This window comes from Cheilinus undulatus, linkage group 23, assembly GCF_018320785.1.
Source record: "Cheilinus undulatus linkage group 23, ASM1832078v1, whole genome shotgun sequence".
Classification (NCBI taxonomy): domain Eukaryota; kingdom Metazoa; phylum Chordata; class Actinopteri; order Labriformes; family Labridae; genus Cheilinus; species Cheilinus undulatus.
Genome location: NC_054887.1, coordinates 31,999,145 through 32,020,736, shown reverse-complemented (window position 1 = coordinate 32,020,736; position 21,592 = coordinate 31,999,145). Strand labels below are relative to the sequence as shown.

At 41.0% G+C, this 21,592-nt stretch overlaps 1 protein-coding gene across 1 annotated transcript in view; it reads left to right on the top strand.

Moving 5' to 3' along the window:
• Positions 1 to 20,643, top strand: part of dyrk2 (dual-specificity tyrosine-(Y)-phosphorylation regulated kinase 2) — a 39,461-nt gene extending 18,818 nt beyond the window's left edge. Inside the window, exons 2-7 of the mRNA XM_041780702.1 lie at positions 4,754 to 4,857; positions 11,410 to 11,752; positions 11,836 to 11,999; positions 14,054 to 14,443; positions 14,521 to 14,611; positions 14,796 to 20,643. Coding sequence (XP_041636636.1) covers positions 4,754 to 4,857; positions 11,410 to 11,752; positions 11,836 to 11,999; positions 14,054 to 14,443; positions 14,521 to 14,611; positions 14,796 to 15,448 — 1,745 coding nt within the window. The 3' untranslated portion in view covers positions 15,449 to 20,643. The remainder of the gene's footprint in view (positions 1 to 4,753; positions 4,858 to 11,409; positions 11,753 to 11,835; positions 12,000 to 14,053; positions 14,444 to 14,520; positions 14,612 to 14,795) is intronic.
• The last annotated feature ends 949 nt before the right edge of the window (positions 20,644 to 21,592 follow it).

Here is a 21,592-nt window from a genome sequence, read left to right as displayed (position 1 = left end):
GGAGCCATGCTAAAATTTTCATCTGTGTCTGAGCACAGAAGGGAGCACTCACACTGGTAAAAAACACAAACTGGACTGTAGGGGTCAAGCGTGCTTGGGAATGGAACAGATCGCCTTGTTTAAGTGTGCCCTACCCTAGAACTCCGGAATCAGATGGTCTTGACCATAAATCATGTGCCCTAGAGTAGAACAGGGGTTCCCAACTGTCAAGCCCGTGCCTAGGGATGTTCCAATACCATTTTTTTCCTTCCCGATATGATTCTGACACCAAGGTGTTGGGTATCAGCTGATACTGAGTACTGATCCAATACCAGTGTGAACTTTTTGGACTGACGGTTCAGACTTGTAAATTATTTTAGACCTATATTTGACTCAGAACATGGCTCAACAAATGGAAGATGTACAACATCTCTGTGAGCCTAAAGTTGTTGTTCTGCTGATTTTTAAGTTTTTTATTCCTAAATATTAAATCAACAGTAATACAGGGGGCTGCATCACGGGCTCTCTCTCTCTCTCTCCATTATGCTCTGTTCAGGCAGCATGGCGTGATTACAGAACAGCCTGCCATTGGCTGACAGACCCTCACAAAGGGTAAACAATATGGCGGTTAACATTCAAGTTAGCATTCAGGATAGCAATTATAAATTAGCCTAATTCAATTAAAATGGATAAAAGACGTTCAGTATCAGGTTTACTGGTGCAGATTTAATCATTAAAGTCCACAAAAGTCACACGAGTTCCAGTCTTGCTGAAAATGCTGCCGCACGGGATTCTGCATCAATAGCGTCAGTGAGAAAACACAACGGCTAGCTTCAAGAGGAAAAACAAGTAAGCAGCAACGATTTATGGTTCAAAAGTTATTTAACTTTTGATAAAGCCACTTCTTGTCGTGTACGACAGCGCCGGTCTGAAAAGCATTTTAACAATCACATTCAGAGAAAAACTGGCACACAGCCGCCATTCAAAAACGGCGGCTACAAAAACGGTAGCCCTGCATGCAGTGTTTCCGCATGTGCTAACATTTAGCATGGCTAAACAAAGCAAAATATCAAGTTAAACTAAACAGTATCAGACCGGTGCATAAACTCGTGTACTGGCCGATACAGATACCTGCATTTTAAGCAGTATCAGATGTATTTCAGGTCTCCCTTGAACAAGAAATCTGTTGATGTCAGTGGCACAAACCTGGTTAAATAAAGGTTTAACAAAAATAAAATAAAAAAATGTCTGATACTGGTATCAGAATCCGGACAACCCTACCTGTGACCCCCAAAAGTACAGCGTCAGACATCAGGGACCCCCACCATCCTTTGAGGGGGATAAAGGATCATATACAAAACATGCATTTAAGTAGTTTTTAACAACTTTTACTTACATTTAAGCACAAATATCACTTGATAACCACATTTTCATTTTAAATTGAACTTGTTTTAGCTATTTTTTTCACAATAGATGATTAAATTATTATTTTAAATCATATTAAATTTTTCTTTGTTTTTTTGAAAGCATCCCACAACCCCCTTTACTGTCTCGCGACCCCCCTAGGGGTCCCAAGCCACACATTTGGAACCACTGAGTATAGTCCATGTGATACTAAACATAGACTGGACAAATCCTGAGTGACATCATCCATTTGGTTACCAGAGAGGGCTTTCTGTCCAATCTGTGGTTGCCATGGTATTAAAACGCTGTCTGAGTACAAACCACAAGACAATTGCACTGATTTTCATCCTGTTTCCCCTCCTCTGACTGAAGTCAGCAAAAGCCTGATTATCTAATGGCTTCAAAGATTATCTTACCAGACTTTCCTGTGGTGTGTGGTGTTTTAAAAGTGATTTTTTAACCAAGATTTCCTTCGAAGATGATCAGAGTCTCTCCAACTCTTGATCATAGAGTGATCATGTTCAGACATTGTTTGTGTTGTCAGGAGGCTAACAGCCTGTCTCAGGTCCTCTTTTTTTGTTTCTAGAAGAGCCAAAAGTTTGAGTCTGTGTTCCAAACATGGCGAGGTGACCTCCGTTGTTGGGCTTCTTCACACCTCAATAACACCACGCCCATGTTTTATAGAGCCTGTGCTCTTTACTTACACATGGTGTCAGCCATAATGATAGACATCTGCAGCCAAATATAAAAGCAAAAATGTGATGGAGGCTGTCAGCATCTGTGATGAGCTGTGATTGGTGTATTTAGGGAAAGATTTATGTGCTTATGTCAGTTTGCTTACAAAGCTGTTCTATATCTGGAGCAATGAAGACCCCGTCTCTCTCAGTCTAAAAGCGTGTGCATGTTTATGTCAGACTCATCTAATCTAACTCTGATTACTCCTCTCTCCGTATAAACGCTGACGTCTTCTCCTCTTAAATAACACACAGCTCTCTCAGGGATTTTCAGGCATTTTAGCAGATTGACGAGTGTGTTCCCCACTCAAACATGTGTGAGTGTGTGTTACATAACAGGCTCTTTTTGGTGGGCCTGGTCATGTGATCTGTGGTATGTTTGGATGAAGGCAGCGAGACATCTTGTACTTCCAGTTTAACACCAGCAGCAGCCCCACAGTGAGACAAAGTCAGCAAATAGCTCAGTGCTAACGGCTGCTGATCATGCCAGTCCACAACAACATGTCCTTAAGTTGTGTATCTTTAGATTTACAAGATAAAACACTGGAATCAGATACAGCTGGGCTGATTTTACAGTAGGTTTTATGACTTTTGATGCCCATGTTTTCAGTCTTAGTGCCAAGGTAGGCTTACACTAGATTCAGGGCAGTTAGGACACCTAGAAATGGAACGAATATTTCATCACTACTACAAGATTTTATAAGTAAAAGGAACAAATGCTAAATATAGGGCTTTATATTAAGATTATTTCCATTTTTGATCAATTCTCTGATAATTTTCTAACTAAATGATTTGATTTTGTCCTCTATAAAGTATAAAAAAATATTGTTAGCCTCATAGCAGAATTGCCTAAGTCATTTTATGGCCAAATTGTGTGATCTGCCTAACTCTACTCTCCTAATGTGGCTGATTCTTTGTGCCTTATTGCCTATATCCTCAGCCAATCAGAGTGCCTGTTACATAATCACTTTATAAGTCATCTATTAATTATTGTCCATTAAGTCACTTTTATTTGCTATTTAGTGCTTAGTTATATAAACAGTTTCAGGTTATCTAAAAGTGAAAGACTCCAAATGGAGACGGGAAGTGACTCCTACACAGAGAAGTGCTACCAAAATGGCAAAGTTTTGTGCTTTTTATGGTTGCACACTGCCAACCCATCAAACTGAGAACAAGAAACCATACTGAGCTACTTTCAGTCCAAATAGTAGCGGCACATTTGGGCATAAAAGCAAACTTTCAGAAGCTCACAGAGAAATGGTCCAGAAAGAGGTTCGGCTTGGTTCAGAACAGTTTGCCATGGTTTAACACAATAACCCCATCGCTCACTGTGACAGGAATTCCATCTCTTTTCATAGACCTGGATCATTTGGCTCACCTAACAAGAGCAAGTCATTTGCTCTTGTTGCTCTTGTTTAACCCTTTACCTACTGAGTCTAAAAATGGCAATTGGACATATTTTGTTATTATGGCTGTAAAACAGTCAGGAAACGCCCTAAGTCTGAGAGCTTTGGTCCCTTTTCCCAGGAGTACTTGAACTTGACTTTTCAACATCTGGTTAATAATTATTACACATTATATGGAATTGTCAGCAGTTTAAAAGAAGAAAAACACAAACATGGATTTGTTTTTTATGGCTGTTATGAGAAGAAATTTTGTTATTGCTCATGAAGTTTTGATTTGACATTTGAAATGTGAACCTATACATGTTTAGAACAATCACCATGTCAAAATATGACTCAAAAATTTAAATCGTGAATACAAATGGTAAAAAATATGAGATAAAAGTCCAAATTATGACTTGAAAAGGTAAAAATTTGATATAAAAAGTCAAAACAATAACTTTAAGTCATAATTGTTTAATGCAAATTAGAAAACATGAAAGATATTATCATTGATGTCAAATTTCTTTTCCCACATTTCTGACTTTTTATCATATTATTTCAACTCTTTCTAATTCTAATGACTGAACAAGGATATCATTAATCATCCAGGTTAAGTTCACATTTCTAAACTAGAGGAAATCTGCAGACCTCATACTGGTGGGCCAGTTATAATAAAAATATGATATGATCTGGTGGGCCGGGTATAGTTGCACCACAGGCTGGATTTGGCCCCCGGGCCTTGAGTTTGACACCCCTGGTTTAGAGCTTTAATGTACTTTTCTTTCTTCCATTCTCACTCATTCCTAATGTTTGTCACTGCCTGCCCCAGCTGGCATCGTGCATCATAGGTGTCATGTGACTGCAAACGACCTGTATGATTTAAAATGATAGGGCACACGTTTTTAATTCAGTGCAGTGTGGCATATGTGCAGTACCCTGAATGTTCTGTACTGATGAATACTTTGCTGTGGACGTCTGGACTCTGTTTGCTTCTGTTGGTTTTAGCTGATTTTAATAATTAGGAGGAATACATGTGTAGCACCTGGCCTCCAAGATAAATTTTCCCATGGGACCATTACATCATATCATATGATGGTGTATCAGATTTTACCGTTTCATATTGTACCGTATGGTATGTTATCATTTTGCATTGTATTGCATTTAGAACTTCCCACCACAACCATAACCTATCATATCATATCCTATCATATCCCTCAAACTTTAATGCGTTTTCTTTGTGTGTTTTTTCAGGCAAAGCGGGCGAGCCGGTCTACTCTCCTGGTCACAGTGGATCTCAGACGACGTCGCCTGTCGCCCTGCCGCGGCTCCACAACAACAACCACAATCCTCTGACGGTACGAAAACACTCCGATCTTTCTTTTCTTAATCTACAGAGCTGATCACCTGCTCGTGGTTGATGGGAGGCGTCTGACTAAAAGGCCAGTACTGGTTGGTACTGATGTTGAACCTATGCATCAGTGCAAACATATATATATATATATATATATATATATATATATATATATATATATATATATATATAAAGATGCACAGAGCGAGCATGCAGGGATGCCTGACCAAGAGGCTGGCAGTGAAAATGACACAGAAACGATGTTTTGACTGTTTTTGAATAAGAGTCAGGAAATAACTTCTGGTTGCAGGTTGTTACTGGAGATGTTTGTTAATGCAAAGCATGAAAGCGTGACCTGAAGTGCATTTGGCTCGATATCTAATTACTCAGCATGGATATTATTGCAGAATAGGCTTTAATCGGGACATGTCAGTGTAGGCTGAGATCAATAAATCTCAGCCTCTTTAGCTTTAATTTTTGTTCGAAGTTGATTTATTGGCCTGGTTCCTGGCTTTATTTGGAGTTGCTGTTTTTCTTTAAAATTGTGTATTCTTATGGTGACTAAACCTGAAGCTCTGAGGTCCTAAAACCAACAATGATACCGCTCCAGAGTCCTGTAAGAGGCTGTAGTTTGATCTGTTAGCGTGTTAGCGATCCGTTAGCCTGCTGTTAGCTCTCTGTTACAGTCAGCTGTAGCCACTCAGCTAATAATAGCCCTGTGCTCCTGGATGCTTAAAACAGCTGATTGGTTTATAGGCTGGTGTGAAGGACGCACACTCACACACTCACACACACACACAGGCTGGGCTAATGGTATAACAGGACTGATGCAGCATTTGTTGAGCCCATTAGCTTCAGAGTGACGTTAACATCAGCATTGATTCCTGTAATCCATCTCGAACACACCCCAGTCAGAGGCTCGCATCAGTGAAAGGCACAAACATATCAATAATAACTATAGTTTTCACTAATAGACGTATTTATCACTGAAAAATGAAGAGTGAATGAAGTTTGTGGAGTGTTTTCTTGACTGAATTCACCTTTATTCAACAACATAATTAATGAGTGATAGTGGTAGATTAGTATTAATGCCATTGCACTGTTTAGAAGCTTTATTAAACTGTACTGTACATTTAACTTCCACAGTCATAAAAACAAGATAATGAAGGTGGAACAATTGCTGTGTCACATGCTGTGTTCTGCTCTGCAGTGCTGCACCTGTCTGTGATAAATGATTGCATTCATAGAAAGCACACATTTTAATAAATTCTGGATTAAACGGATTAGGTTCAAATGAAGAGCAGAATAGAGCTCACTCCAGTGACCGTGTTTTTAAGCGTTCTGAGTCCCTGCTAAACTTCAGTCATAAAATAACAGTCATAAATCATGAGACTGTCTGTGTTTAATGATTTATAACATCATGTTCCTGCTTACAAACCTCACTTTTACACTTTTAAGTACACTTTTAAGCACGTTTCTAATGTAAACATGATTTTGAGACTGTCACTATCATTTCAACCACATCTCTACAGGTATGAGTAAAAGCATGTATTATTAAAATGTGTTGACATGCATTAATTATTATCTAGTTGAGCACACAGCTCCTCAGCCTTTCAGTACTAACTGTGCAATATTGTATTTTTAATAGTATTTTGTTCCATATTTATTCCATATGTCAGTTTTAATACTGACACACTTTTCCCTGCCTTGACTGTTTGTGTATTGATTGGAATGATTGATATGATGATGTGATGTTTTTCCATGCGTGAGTGTTTTCTTTTTCACTGGGAGGTGCATGTGCAGTGTTGTTGTGTTTAGACAATGACACCAAAGGCTTCTATCAAACCACCTGTTCATGAATGAATGAATGAATGAATGCAAGCTGTATCGCCCCTAAGGGAATTTGTCTTGCACAAAATGGCAAAAAAAAACAACATGTGTGGACCTGAAAACGGCAGAATTTACTGCACAGCCGTGGCTGCCTGAAATGTATTTTTGTGATATGAAACAATTAGATCTTAAGAAGAGGCTAGGATTGCACAAAATTATCGGCATGATATCGGTATCAACAGATCTGAACATTTCTGCGAATGTTTACCACTCACATGAATCTGCCTGTGTCAGCTGTGATTTTCGGCCATATGAACAAGTAAGTCAGTGAAGTTTGAGCCAGGACCAGCAGACCTACGTCAGCAGAAGTGTTTGTCTTTCTTCATCCTCACTCCTTACTCTTTAAAATTGTTTAAGGACAGAAATTTGTGAATTCATACATCCTGAAACTTTAATTTTGTTGTTTTTTTTTCAGAACTGAAGTTTTTGGTCTGAACAACATTTAAAAAATGTCAGTATTGTGCATCCCTAGTAGAAATGAGCAGTGATTGTAACTGTCAGCATATAATAATAATGATATTTGGACTGCTTATGATACTTTAATTTTCATTTAAAGCTACATTCTTGCAGTACTAACAAGTGTTAATTATGGCAGATACTTTAGATTTAGCCATATTTTAGGACTTGTCCCTTGTGAATTTAAAGACAACTTTTGGCTCTGAAAACTAACTTTGCCTCTGTTAAAGTAAAAAAAGAGATTATTCTAATGTAATTATCTTTATAACTTGGTCCTGGTTCATCTGTTAGAATCTAAGTTTTCTTTAAATATTTTCCAGTGACTTTCACTAATGTATTTCCTTTTAAAGCACACGCCTAATTTCTAAGAATTCACTTTTTTTTCTTACCCTGAGACAGCTACATAATTGGTCTGTTCTGTGTTTGTTCTGTTGGTAGTTACGGTGATACATGCAAGTGAAGTGTTTGGTTTTGTTGACTCCTCCCTTACCTAACAACACCTGGTGACACACGTGTGTCTGGGAGCTTTATTGTTTCATCACTTCCTCTTTGTGTTTCCGCCTCCTCCGATTGGTCGGGTTACCTCGTCGCTCTCTTCCAGCTCCGCAGTTCAAAGACCCGCCGCTTCACACTAAATAACAATGTGTCTGTGTGTCTGAATGCATGAGTGTGTGCTCACTGAAACCAAACACACCTCTGTAATCTGAAAGGACCCAGGTGTGCTGGTCGCCACGGCAACAGGGAGAGCCTCTCCGAGCGAGAGACAAAGAGGAGAGAGAGAGAGAGAGAGAGAGAGAGAGAGAGAGAGAGAGAGAGAAACAGCTGTTTGTCTATTATTCACAGTTTCCAATGAAACAGCATGAAACAGAGGAAAACAGTCACTCCTTTAGAGGCTTTAATACACTGACACTGTTTCTTAAAGCTCACACAGATCAACACAATTAAACACGGTTTTCTTAAATAACAGCAGTTTTTAATTTTGTGTTTTTTTTTTCATGGGTCCTCTTATTTCTTTAAACGGAGTTGTAGGGGGTAGTGGTAAAAGTGTTTTTTAAAAATGCTTATTCCGTGTTAAATGAAAGAAAATGCATTGAAAGATTATTTAGCTATTACATTCATTTATGGGCATTGATTTACACAGTCAGTAACAGACTAAATTAATTATTAAGCCCATTCAATAGGCTGAACAGTGCAAATAAGTCTAATAGATAAAAGGCAACAAATCTCAGAGCATTAACTCTGACAGCTGTTTTATATCACTGAGAAAACATATGTCCCCTCTAAACAGCTGAATTTATTCATTTATCACACAAAAGACTACATTTCCTTATAGGGGTGGGCAATTCATCGAAAATCAGATTAAATCGCAGTATGGCCTACGGCAGTTTTCATATCGCAGAAGGTGCAATATTTTTTGGGCATTAAAATTTGTGTCAAAACACCAGTTTTAAACTTTTTTTGCAGCAGAGATGTTATACATGACATATCATGCAATCATTCAAGTGCCATTTTTTTTAGAATAGTCAACAAAAAAATCCTACCTTCTTAATTTTTGTATTTTTTTCATATTAAATGTAAGAATGACAAAAACCCCTTAATGCAACAATCCTTATCCAATTTGCGATACGAGTCAAAATAATCAGAGTTCAACATTTTTAAAGAATTGGTTAGCCCTTGTTTAGGAATAAAAGAAAGTTAAGGAATAATTGCGTTTCTGGGGGAAAGAAATTGCAATTGGATTATTTCCAAAATCGTTCAGCTCTATTTCTTTATCTTTGTCCGCAAACTTTTGCGAGATCTTGCAAACTGTTTAAAGAAAAAAAAAAACACCCATTCCCCATCATCATATCCAAAAAAAAAACAATTCCATCATCATATTAATTTTTTTCCCCTCCTTAAGAGGCTCCGTACCAACCAGACCCAAACACTTCATAACATAACATCATTTTCCCTTGTTTAATTAGCTAACTACCTTTCATCCTGCTGGTTTCAACACAGAATTGAACATTAAGATTAAAACTATAGTAAGCGATTTATTCAGTGTCTTGTTATCGAAGCCATCTAACAGAATAACACACTTCTGCAACGCCTCCTTGCGCTGCATTCTCACTAGAGGAAAACCAGCGAGGGACGATGCTCCAGCCAATGAGGAGGCTAGCATTCACAGCCAATCAAAGCTCAGCTCAGAGGGAGTTTTCCTATTGGCCGCTGTAGCAGAGTTATCAGCGGTGTTCAGTCCTATGTAGAATTCGTTCATGCTGAGATAAGGTGTTTTCTAACCTGTAATTCTGCCGTTGATTTCAGTGGAAAAGTGGAGCAAAATCACTCCACGAGCGCATTGCCATTGTCAGTATTGGATTCAGCAAACATGCACATCTGCGAGGAGGAACGTGAGAAGAGCTACGGGGGGCGGAGCTACAGAGCTCAAACATGGAGACGGAACAGGAAGGGAGGGGGAGTAGAGTTGATTCTACATGGTTCTTATCGAATGTTTCATACTGGAGCTTTAATATGTTTAACTATCAGGACATACAGCAAAGTTTGGGTGATTTTACCTCAGCTGCTTTGAGTGGACGACAACAAGTTTTTTTTAAAAGATGATAGCTGAAGGTGCTGCATTTAGGTTCAGTTTGGTTCACAGTGCTGATGTACTTAATTCTTAATGGCTGACAGTTCTTCATAAGCATGTATAATTAGTTTTCTGTAAATATATTATTATTATTATTATTACTTTCATTATTAGTATTATATATATACTCTGTTGCCGGGCAACCAGAGCAGTTGCCAGCAAGAAAGATACACTCTTGAGTTGTTCTTGGACTTTTTGGACACAATTAAGTTGACAACATATGTTGAAACTTATGAAAACAAAGAAGGCAGATGGTCCAGGACACCTTTGGGAGAAAGAACAGGAAATTTCTATCAAGAAAAAATGCAAAAAAAGGTGAAAGATAGTGAATATGCCATGATGTACTGGTGTCTGAATTCTGCGTGAGCATTGTTATGTCGTGCACTCATTCTATCCAACCCAGCTGGATGGCCTTTTCTTATTTCAGAACTGGGTTTAGTAAGGTGTTTGCAACTTTCCTGAGGTTTGTTTATATTGGCATGATAGCCTCACAAAAATACTGCAGATTTCCGTGATCGGAATCTCCCATTCCACCACATTTTAAAGCTGCACCAATGACTGTGGAGAAGATTTGAGTACAGTGAACTTACTGTCATGTTCGTGACACCAGAAGAACAAAGCTTTGTGATTTGGCACTGGAAGTAGCCATCAAATAGCACGTACACTGTGGTCATAAAGGGATGGGCAGCAATATTGAAGCAGGCTTTTGTGTTTTAATGATTCTAAGGTTCTGAGGCCCCCAAAGAACACCAGGAAAATTAAACTATTACACCAGCAGCAGCCTGATGTGAAATTCTGCCTCTGTCATTTGAATGTGGCAGCCAAATTTGAGACTCAGGCCAGACAGTGCAGTTCCAGTCCTCTTTTGACTAAATTTGTTGAGCTAGTGTGAGCTGTAGCCTCAGTTTCCTGTTCTTAGCTGACGGGAGTGGCATCCTGTTAAGTCTTCTGCTGCTGGAGCCCATCTGCCTCAGGGTTCAACCTGTTGTGTGCTCAGAAATGCTGTTCTGCAGCCTCGGTTGTAATGAGTGGTTATTGTTCCCTTTCTGTGCTCAAACCAGCCTCATTCTGCTCCGACTGTTGCCATCAACAAGGCGTTTCAGCCCAGAGAGTTGCTGTGGATTATTGTCATAAAATCTAACCAAAGAGTGTTCTGAAAGTAATCTACATATCGATTTGTAGGATTGACTTTTGTCGGATGTATTTTAAACTGCTGGAAATATACCCTAATCCAAACCATGAGTTTGTTGTGCATCAGTAACCAGATAAAATGTTAAGATTGGTTCCTAGTATCATCAAAAAACATGTAAATCTAAAATTTACTAGCAGCAAGAGGTGAATTCAGAGTCATTGCTGTGAATAAGCAGTCTGCTTTCCTCACACATCAGGCCAGTGGGATATTATTCAGACCTTGTACCCAGGAGCTGGCAGGTTAAAGTCCATGTAATATCTGGGTCAACTGATTAGGACTTTATTTCTCATATGCAGCTCTTTAGGTGAAAGTTGAGATAAGTCAAGGAGCAAATTTCATGTGTTGTTCCACTTCTGAGACTGATTTTACATCTGTGTCTCTCTCTTCAGGGAGGCTCTAAAGCCGCCATGTCGGACGCCGTCCAGCTCTCGTCGCAGTCGCAGGTCCACGTCACGCAGCTGTACGAGGAGAACACCAACAAGCGCCCGGTCCTCACCTCCCAGCCCAACGGCCTGGCTCCTCTCAGCTCCACCCGGCCGGGCCTGCCGCTGCCCGACCGCCAGACGTCGACCTCGGAGACGCCCCACCACTGCCGGCAGGGCAGCGCCACCTCCAACAAGTCGACGGACAGCAAGCCAAAGCCCACCGCCCTGTCCCCCGAGCAGGCCATGAAGCAGTTCATGTCCAAGATGTCGTCGTTCGAGCACCATGAGGTCTTCAGCTACCCAGAAGGTTCGTTCCCTTTCCTTTTTATCTTTAAAGAAATGCCAACAACCCGATCAGTGGCTTTATCCTCGTCTTCTTCCTCTCCTCAGTGTTTTTTGTTGGTCCGAATGCCAAGAAGAGATCAGGGGTGATGGGTGGAGCCAACAATGGCGGCTATGATGACGATCAGGGATCCTATATCCACGTTCCACATGACCACATCTCGTACCGCTACGAAGTCCTCAAGGTCATCGGAAAGGGCAGCTTTGGACAGGTAGGACCGCAGAGAGAGCTGCGTGTGGAATATGACGCTCATTTTCCTGGATATTAAACTAACAATGACTCTTACTGTGACCACTTTAAGTAATAATAATAACACATTTTATTTATAAGCGCCTTTCTCAACACTCAAGGTCGCTTTACAGATAAAAACAAGTACAATAAAAACAATAGATAAAAGCTAGCACAGTTTAAAATGGGACAAAGTAATTACAAAGAATAGGCTATCCTGAACAGGTGGGTTTTGAGTCTGGATTTGAAGAGAGGGAGAGAGTCAATATTTCGGATGTCTGGTGGGACTGAGTTCCAGAGTTAGGAAGCAGAGCGTCTGAAAGCTCTGCTCCCCATGGTGCTGAGACAGGCAGAGCGCACCGTGAGGTGGATGGAGGAGGAGGATCTGAGGGAGTGGGAGGAGCTGGCTATGTGGAGGAGATCGGAGAGATAAGGGGGGGCGAGATTGTGGATGGCCTTGATGCTTACAGGAGGATGGATACGCCCGTTTCCCTGTTTCTCACTGGGGAATCCATCTTGCAAAGCTTCCATCTGAACCATTTTGGCCCAGTTAGAAACTGACAGGACCAATCAGCATCGAGGGGCAGTACTTTCAGGCATGGCGGAGTCGTGATGTAAGCAAGCAGTAACAAGAGGCCGGTGCAATTATGGCGGAAGAGCTTAGCATGGATGCTGCTAAAGCGCCAGTTTTATCAGAACTCTACATCATTTCTTCGTTAAAAGAAGTGCAATGATCAGCAGTGAGTTGTTTCCTTTTCAAAAACGACAAAAGTCGTGTACTGACATGTCTACAGTCGTCACGTGTTTTGTTGATCTGATTGGCCCATAAAGATGTGACACAGAACGTTCATCCAATCACCCTCTGAGTTTTTTTTCAAAGGCTCTGCCCTTTCCCAAACGCTATGTATGAGTGGTTTTCCAGATGAATGTGTGAAACAAATCTATCTGGGGTGCCAGGTTAAGGAAGTAGTAAATGGAAATAAAATGGTATGCAGGCTGTCGAGGGTTTAACGTGCGTATAACTACTTAACCGAAGTGAAAGAGGAAGCACGATATTAATCTGCAAAGAAGAACGATGGCTGGCGGAGCTAGCTGCTAATGTTAGCCACACTGAAGAGAGTATATTAGGCTCACATCACATCGCTGTCTCAATGACCCAGTGAGGAATTTGACTGTTTTCTGAAGATTTTCTCGGTTAAAAGAAATTTAAAAGAGTGTTTAGCTGAATGGGGAAACAGACACTTAGGAACATCATTCAGATTTTATCATTTAACTACATTTACAAACAAAAATACGTAAAAATCCTAATTTCTTTGTGCATTTCTTGTGTTAAAAATCTACCAGAATAACTGTTGATGCAATGTTCTTACAACCAACCTCACCATAATGATCTTTGTGTTGCAAAACTTACTCAGGAAGTTTATTACCACAGTTGATCCCTAATAATCCTTCTGACTCAATCAGGGAAGTTAATGCTGAGCAGAAGTTGCATTTTAAAGCTGCTGTGAGGTGTTTAAGCTTCCTCCTCTGACCGTTTGATATTTGGTTTAATTTAAGAGTTAGTCTGGTTTCTTGATTGTTTGGAGTTGTTCAGAAACCGAAGAGTGTTATTGTTTTTTGCTGGTGTGTTGGGGAAGAATTAAACACAACAATCAAACTCTCAAACCCTGGAGCTGTTCATTTTAGAAAGCAGTCATGCCAGAAGCAAGAACAAACTCTTGGTCGTCTCATATAACCCCAGGGTCCTGGTGCACCAGCTGGGCTTCAGTAAAGTCCGTCTTCTCTCCTATGCTTGGCGAAGCTACGACCAACTTCAAAGCTTATCATTTCAAAACCTACATCATTTACTCCAGCAACTTTGTTTCTACAGTTCTCTTAAATCAACAAAAAAGCTCAGTAGTGCAAACTTCTCCTGTAGTCAGGATAGTGGCGGTCAGCTGGACAGCATTCTCAGTGCATGGAAAGTGCAGGGACACCAATCGGAATACCAGTTGCAGAAGTAAAACATGTTCAGTCCTGATCTCCTCTCCTCTGCAGGTCGTGAAAGCCTTTGACCACAAGTGTCAGGCCCACGTGGCTCTGAAGATGGTCCGCAATGAGAAGCGCTTCCACCGGCAGGCGGCAGAGGAGATTCGCATCCTGGAGCACCTGAAGAAGCAGGACAAGGACTCGAGCATGAACGTCATCCACATGCTGGAGAACTTCACCTTCAGGAACCACATCTGCATGACCTTCGAGCTGCTCAGCATGAACCTGTACGAGCTCATCAAGAAGAACAAGTTCCAGGGCTTCAGCCTCCCGCTGGTCAGGAAGTTTGCCCACTCTATCCTTCAGTGTCTGGACTCGCTGCATAAGAACCGCATCATCCACTGCGACCTCAAACCCGAGAACATTTTACTCAAGCAGCAGGGACGCAGTGGCATCAAGGTACAGTAGAGAAGTCTCGTTTGTGCTGCTGAAAGTTCTGAATTTGTCTGTAAAACCTTCTTTCTGTCTCTCTCCAGGTCATAGATTTTGGCTCCAGCTGTTATGAACATCAGAGAGTTTACACATACATTCAGTCCAGGTTCTACAGAGCGCCGGAGGTCATTCTGGGTAAGGACAAATGCCCAGAGGAAGGCAGCATTTCCCCAACATTAAAAACTGCTTTGGCTTCACTTCGATTATGATCATAAACTCGGCTTTATAATCACTGAGAGTGTAGAGGTTCATTTATGCTTGCGAGGCCTACAACTTTGCTAATCTTTGCTGATTTTGACCCATTGATCTTCTCCCCCAGGCTCCAGGTACGGGATGCCGATTGACATGTGGTCCCTGGGCTGCATCCTGGCTGAGCTGCTCACTGGTTACCCTCTGTTACCGGGCGAAGACGAAGCCGACCAGCTTGCCTGCATCATCGAAATTCTGGGCATGCCCAGTCAGAAGCTCCTTGACGCCTCCAAGAGAGCAAAGAACTTTGTGTCGTCTAAAGGCTACCCGCGATACTGCACCGTCACCACCCTCCCTGATGGCACCACCGTCTTGAACGGTGGCCGCTCACGGCGAGGTAAAGTACGTGGCCCGCCAGGTAGCAGGGACTGGAGCGCAGCGCTGAAGGGCTGCGACGACCCGCTGTTCCTGGACTTCCTCAAACAGTGTCTGGAGTGGGATCCAGCGCTCAGGATGACGCCCAGCCAGGCGCTACGCCACCCGTGGCTGAGGAGACGACTTCCCAAACCACCATCAGGAACAACCACAGGGGATAAGACCTCCTCCTCCTCCAAACGGGGAACCACCACCACCGACGGCACCATCACCTCCATCTCCAAGCTCGCCACCACCTCCTCAACCACAACGTCCTCCTCCTCCAAAACCAGGACTAACTTGGCGGCGATCACCGATGCCAACGGAAACATCCAACCTCGGACGGTTCTGCCCAAGCTGGTCAGCTGAGAGTGAATGCATCCCGCTCGCCATGGCGGGAAGCAGTCAGCTGGAACTGAATAAAACTGGTTTGATCCAGTTTGAAGAGTGCTTGTTTTTTCACGCTGGTTTTTCCAGCATCTTTGGAGTGCGTTCAAAACAAAAACAGCCAAGGAAACGTGGAGTTGGAGTGTTAAATGTGCAGAGTGGCCGGGCTGGGATGTAAGCCGCGCTGAAGGAAACTTTATGGAAACATTGGGGTGCGTTCAGACTCCTCAATCTTTAAAAAAAATGATAGAGGTGTTTATGTGAAGTGACCACATAAACACAAGAAATGATTGCTCTGACAATCACTACACCACACTCTGTAGCTCCAAACACAAACACACAAAGAAAAAACATGGTGCTGATGGAGGGAACAAGACTTTTTAGGCTTTTAGCAAAGGAACTATTTAGCTGAGCTAGGAGTCGATTTAACACCAAAAACAACTTTAAATGACCTTAATGTTATAAGGTTATATCTACAAATGACTAATATGCTTATTGACAAACTAAAAGGGTTGACATGACACCAGAATTTAAACTTTGGTTTTAAAAACAGAGTTTTTAACCACCATATATTGCAATTAAACCCCTGCACATTTACAATGCATGGATTCTTTTGCAGCTATAACACAGTGGTTCTTAACTAATTTTTTATCAGGATCCAAATTTTTAAAAATGTTTAAGCATTCAGTTCAATTAAATGAAAAGATTGTGCAGTTTGCACCACAGAAGGTACAAACCACATGACGAAACAAAGAAATGGAGGTTTTAAAAAGTGCTTCACAGACGTTTTTATGCTTTTAGCAAAGGAACCATTTAGCTCAGCTAGGAGACGATTAAACACCTAAAACAACTTATTCTTATAAGGCCATATCTGCACACTGTTGCATCACAGCAAGAAGGTTCCTGGTCTGAGCCCAGATCAGGGCCTTTCTGTGCAGCGTTTGCAAGCATGGGTATTCCTCCAGCTTCCTCCCACAGACCAAAAGCATGCTCATTAGCTTAAACGGAGACTCTAAATTGGCTGCAGGTGTCTCTCTGTGTCACCCCTGCTGATTGGCTGGTGACCAGTCCAAGGTGTACCCCACCTCTCGCCCAGTGACAGGCAGCTGGGAAAGGCTCCAGCCTCCAGAAATCAGTTTTCATACTTGAATAATGTGCACAGGACAAAAGTTTTGACATGCACTAGTTTAACTCTGCTGAAGTGTGCATTGAGGCGTTAGTCCTCTGCCTCTTGTTAGAGTGCAAAAAGTGATTTTATGTGCTCCATTGTCTTGTTTGGATTTGCCAGTGAGGAAGAATCCACTGAAATATTTTGGGTTTTTTTGTTTAATATGATTTTTGGGGCATTTCTGCCTTTATTTGATAGGACAACTAAAGACAGACATAAAAAACATGGAGAGAGTGGGGAAAGACCTGCACCAAACATGCACTGGGACTGGGAATCAACCCTGTGACCAGTCAATGAGGACTTAAGCCAAAGCTTATGGGCACCTGTTCTACCAACTCAGCTACACCGGCTGAAATGGTTTTTATACGTACTGGTCCTTTCTTAGAGCACTGACCTCTGTCTGCAGAGGGGCGGAAGCGCGATAGACTCCTTCTTAACAGACTTTTTGGCACATATTTTCACCAGAACCAGTCATTAAAGTTGGCTCTTACTCCCTACATGATCTTGACCCAGCTACTGCGATAAATTTACCAAACATATCTTCATTTAAAAGCTTTTTATTGTCAAACACCAAGCATTTGGCAAACTCAGTGAGATATTTCCTCATAATACTAAGGTCAAAGCTGCAAAAATGCTTCTTTTAGCCTGCTAGCCTCTCTGTCATATCACTGCATGTTTTCTGTGTCAGTTTGGGAGCACTGGTAGATGTTTGTTGTCACTTTTACTAAAACTACAACACAAAACAAAGCCCCTGCATCCCTAGCTTAGCACGTTAGCTGGCTAACTTTACTAGCTAAGGGTTAAGCAAGCCTATAGCTTTAATTTTAGGTTGTTAGCTGGCTTTTTTAATTGTTAGCCGTCACTTTGTAATCAGTTTACCTTTAAATGGGCTAGCAGTTAACTTGCTATATCTGCAGACAAGAGCTAGCTTTCTTGTGTTTCATATGAAATCACATGTTTGTTGTTTTTGATCACTTTGGGGAGCTTTTTCAGGCTTTTGTTGTCATTTTCAAGTTAAATCACAACACAAATAATCCAACTAAACCTGTTAGCTGGCTAATTTCTTTAGCAGTGTTTAGCTAGCCTGTGTTACTACGCTAGCTTTGTGCCTGTTAGCTAGGCAACAGTCAGCCGGCTAATAACCATAGAGTAGTTATTCTAGACAGCTATTTTTGTGTTTAGCTGTCGTTTTGCTACTGAAGATCAGCTAGCACTTAGCCAAGCAAACTTTAAATCAGTCAGCTAGCATAGCTGGCTCACTCTTTGCCTTTTTTGGCAGTCTGGTGGCTAGCCTTTAGCCTTCTTTAGCCATAGCCTGTTAGCTCTCCACTGCCCGGCCTTATGAAGCACAGATTTGTTTAAGGTTTGTGAGGAGAGATAAAAAAAAAAAGAAAAAGAAGAGAGGCATGTTTGTGTAAATTTGTCCCATTTTATTGCTTATTTAATTATCTTTAAATCAAATTATTAAGGTTATAAAATGGGAAAAGCAGCTGTGAAGATGGAGAGGAAGGAGGGGGAGAAGGAAGTTTTATTGACAAGTTATAATCCTGGTAAAATCAAAGGGCTCTTTGAGGAAAAATAGGTCATCAAAGGAGAAAAATGGAAAAAACTGTGGCTGTTGTATGACCTAAAATGACAGGGTAGAGTTTATTTATGAAAATAAAGAGGATGCAGTCTGATTTGGATGATGATTAAAGCAAGTCGGGTAGATTTGGACACACCGTTAAAAAAAAGGTTGTGTAAGACTCACTTTTCATATGTGTTTTCATCCAGTTTCACCATCTTTTCTCCCTCAGTACTTCATAATCCCACATACAAAGGAAACCTTTTTAGTGAGCTGGTTTGACTGAAAACCCTCCTCCATTTAAGACAGCAGGTCAAGGTTTGTACTTCTCTCAGCTGCCATGCCGTTAGTGAGGGTTTCAAGGTCTACATTGTGAAAGCAGATGGTGCTATAAGGCCTAAAATGCACTAGAAATCATCCCGCAGGACGGAGGTTAAAGCCTTTGTTTCCACCAGAATGCACATTTATGGAAAATCCAAACAAGGTGAAGGCCAACGTTACTTGCCTGACAGAACATATCTGCCCATCCAGCACCATTTTAACACTTTTTAAGTGCATTTACCTTCACATGATGTTTTTGGATGAAAAGAAAAGAAGAAAATTAAATGTTGTTGAAGCAAATTCATTCAAGAAAGTCTCACATGACGTCTAATCATCCTCAACCGCACAGAGTCGTCTTTGTTTACTGCTAACGGCTGTGAAATTAGGAGTAAAAGAGCGATATGTTGAAGAGAAATGATGGTTTTATCCTCCTGGCTCTAGGGATTTAAGAGCTTTAAATCAGAGATTAAAACAGCCTTGTGTTTAAACATTGAGGACATTTTACAAGACAGTGATCACTTGAATGTTCCTCCGTTAAATAAGAGCGATACGGAGCAAAAACGTATTTTTCAAACTGTCATATTTGCTTAAAGTAGACCAGAATTTACATTTCTGTGTTATTAAAGTCAGTCGTCATGGTTTAAAGCAAGGGTGAGGATTAAAAAGAGACATAAAACCAGTAGGAAGTGATGGTAGTAATGGAGGAAAGCTCTACAGGGTTTCTGTCGAAGTTAAAATCCCTTATCAGAGAATAAAACTCTTAATGTATCAAAAAACTCACTATTTAATAATAATTTAATTAAAAGAGGGTTCAGTCACATTAGAATGTGTTTCAGTCAGTTTTATGTTTGTTGAGCTGGGTTTCCAACCAAATATTGCAGAATTTTCTGCAGAATTTCCAGGAAATCACCAGAGTAAATATGACTTTTTCAGCTGATATGCACAGTTGTTCCAGTCTATCCTCCCACCATGATTCAGGAGTTTTGTGCATAAAAATAAGGTGCAAAGATAACATAGGCTGTTTTTCTTGAATACTCCTGACTTTGTCTTTATATATTACCTTTAAAGATGTTGAACATGTCAACCCAACGTTAAATTTTTTTACTTCTAGACCCATAAAAACCCCATAAAGTCAGAAAAATTAAACATAGGTTCAAATGTTCAGCTTTTGCTCACTCTTTCTACCTTTAATGCTTAGTGAGCATAACTGAGATGGTAAAGCTGAGATAAATAAGCTTTAACGTAAGTGCACACAGAGCTGTTTTACTTACTTACAACATGGCTAAATTATTTCTGTTCACAAGGACACAGAAGGATATTTCAGGACTTCCAAATTAGTATTTGAAGGTATGAATGAGCCAAAATCAAACTCAGTACTGCACATTCCAAATGTATGTCGAGAGACATTTTCTCTTTTATTTAAATATTAAGATGATGAGGCGAACATGATGGAAACTGAGTTCTCCGCTCAAAGTTCAGTCAGTTTTCCATCAGCTGATTTTGGGCACCATTTTCTTTGAGCAGCATTTGAGAACAGCCCTGAAGCCCTGCTCAGACCAGAAATTCAAGATGCAACAACTCCATTTAGAGAGCATTTTAAGGGACGCTTACAGCTTTTTGAGTTGAGCTTTTGCAGCTCAAACCAGGTTGGCTGGTGGCGTTGCCTCTGAGTCAGTTTGTCAAGCTGCCAACAGCTGGTTTTAAACATGATGCATGTCGTGTTTCAACAGGTAATCAGTGCCTTGATTAGCATCATGCATCAGCTACAGCATTTATTTATCAACACATATGACTCCTTAAATGCCAAGAAGTGTGGCGCTATCATGAGGGATTCCCCCCGGTAAAATACAGTGTGTTGTTAATATTAGCTTTGCTTATTAGAGGTCACACCAGCTCTTCTAAATCAGCTAACTTTTCAGCCCCAAAATAAGAGTGCAAGAGACCTCCACTTTGGGAACCACTGCTCTAAATGATGGAACTGTTGCAGGAATAATCCAGAGAACCTCTAACCTTGCAAAGCAGATGGATGCGCCGGTTTCCTTGTTTCTCACTGGCGAATCCATCTTGCAAAGCACCCATCTGAACCATTTGGGCCCGGTTAGAAAGTGACAGGACCAATCAGCGATGAGGGGCAGTACTTTCAGGCACAGCGGAGTCATGATGTAAAAAAGTAGCAGCAAGAGCTGGTGCAGTTATGGAGGAAGAGATTAGCATGGATACTGCTAAAGCACCAGTTTTATCAGAACTTGACGACATTTCTTCGTTAAAAAAACAAAGAAGAGCAGTGAGTTGTTTTCTTTTCGAAAACGACAAAAGTCGAGTACTTACATGTCTAAAGTTACATGTCTAAAGCCATGTTTCGCGTAATTCCTCAGTAGCTGCGCACGCGCGGCTCGATAGTGGCTACGTCACGTGTTTTGTTGCTCCGATTGGCCCGTAGAGATGCGACAGACAGAACGTTCACTCAATCACACTCCGAGTTTTTTTCAAATCCTCTGCCTTTTCTCAAATGTTTCCTATTGAAACTTTCCCAGATGGATGTGTGAAACAAATCCATCTGGCGTGTCAGGTTAGAGAACTTCACCAAAGATTGGATATTTCCAGCTTTAAACTGGTTATTCCATTGAGCCCACATAGACGGCTCCAAATGTCTGGTTTCTCTCTTTTTTTTTTTTTTTCCTGACAAAAACAGAACTGTTGCAAATAAGTCAGTATAACAGTCCTCATTCATGCCAAACAATAGGTGTTCTATGCATAACAGCCAGAAAGTTTTGCCTCGTCTTGTAGCTAGACTTCTGTCTGACCCGTGGTTTAGGGGACAGAGATGTTTCCACAGTTAGCGTGGCTTGCTTGAGCAGCCAGTCCCATCTCAAAGACGTGCAGGCGAGGTGAATTTGGAAGTCTAAATTGTCCTCAGGCGTCATCAAGAGCTTAACCCATTTTGTCTGTTTGCAAGGCACACCAGCCAGCGCTGACTCTGCAGAGCTCTGTTGTTATTAACAGACTGTGATAAATAAAGGCAGGACAGGATAGAATCTGGACAAGAGGCATGTTTTCTAATAACACTAGGGTA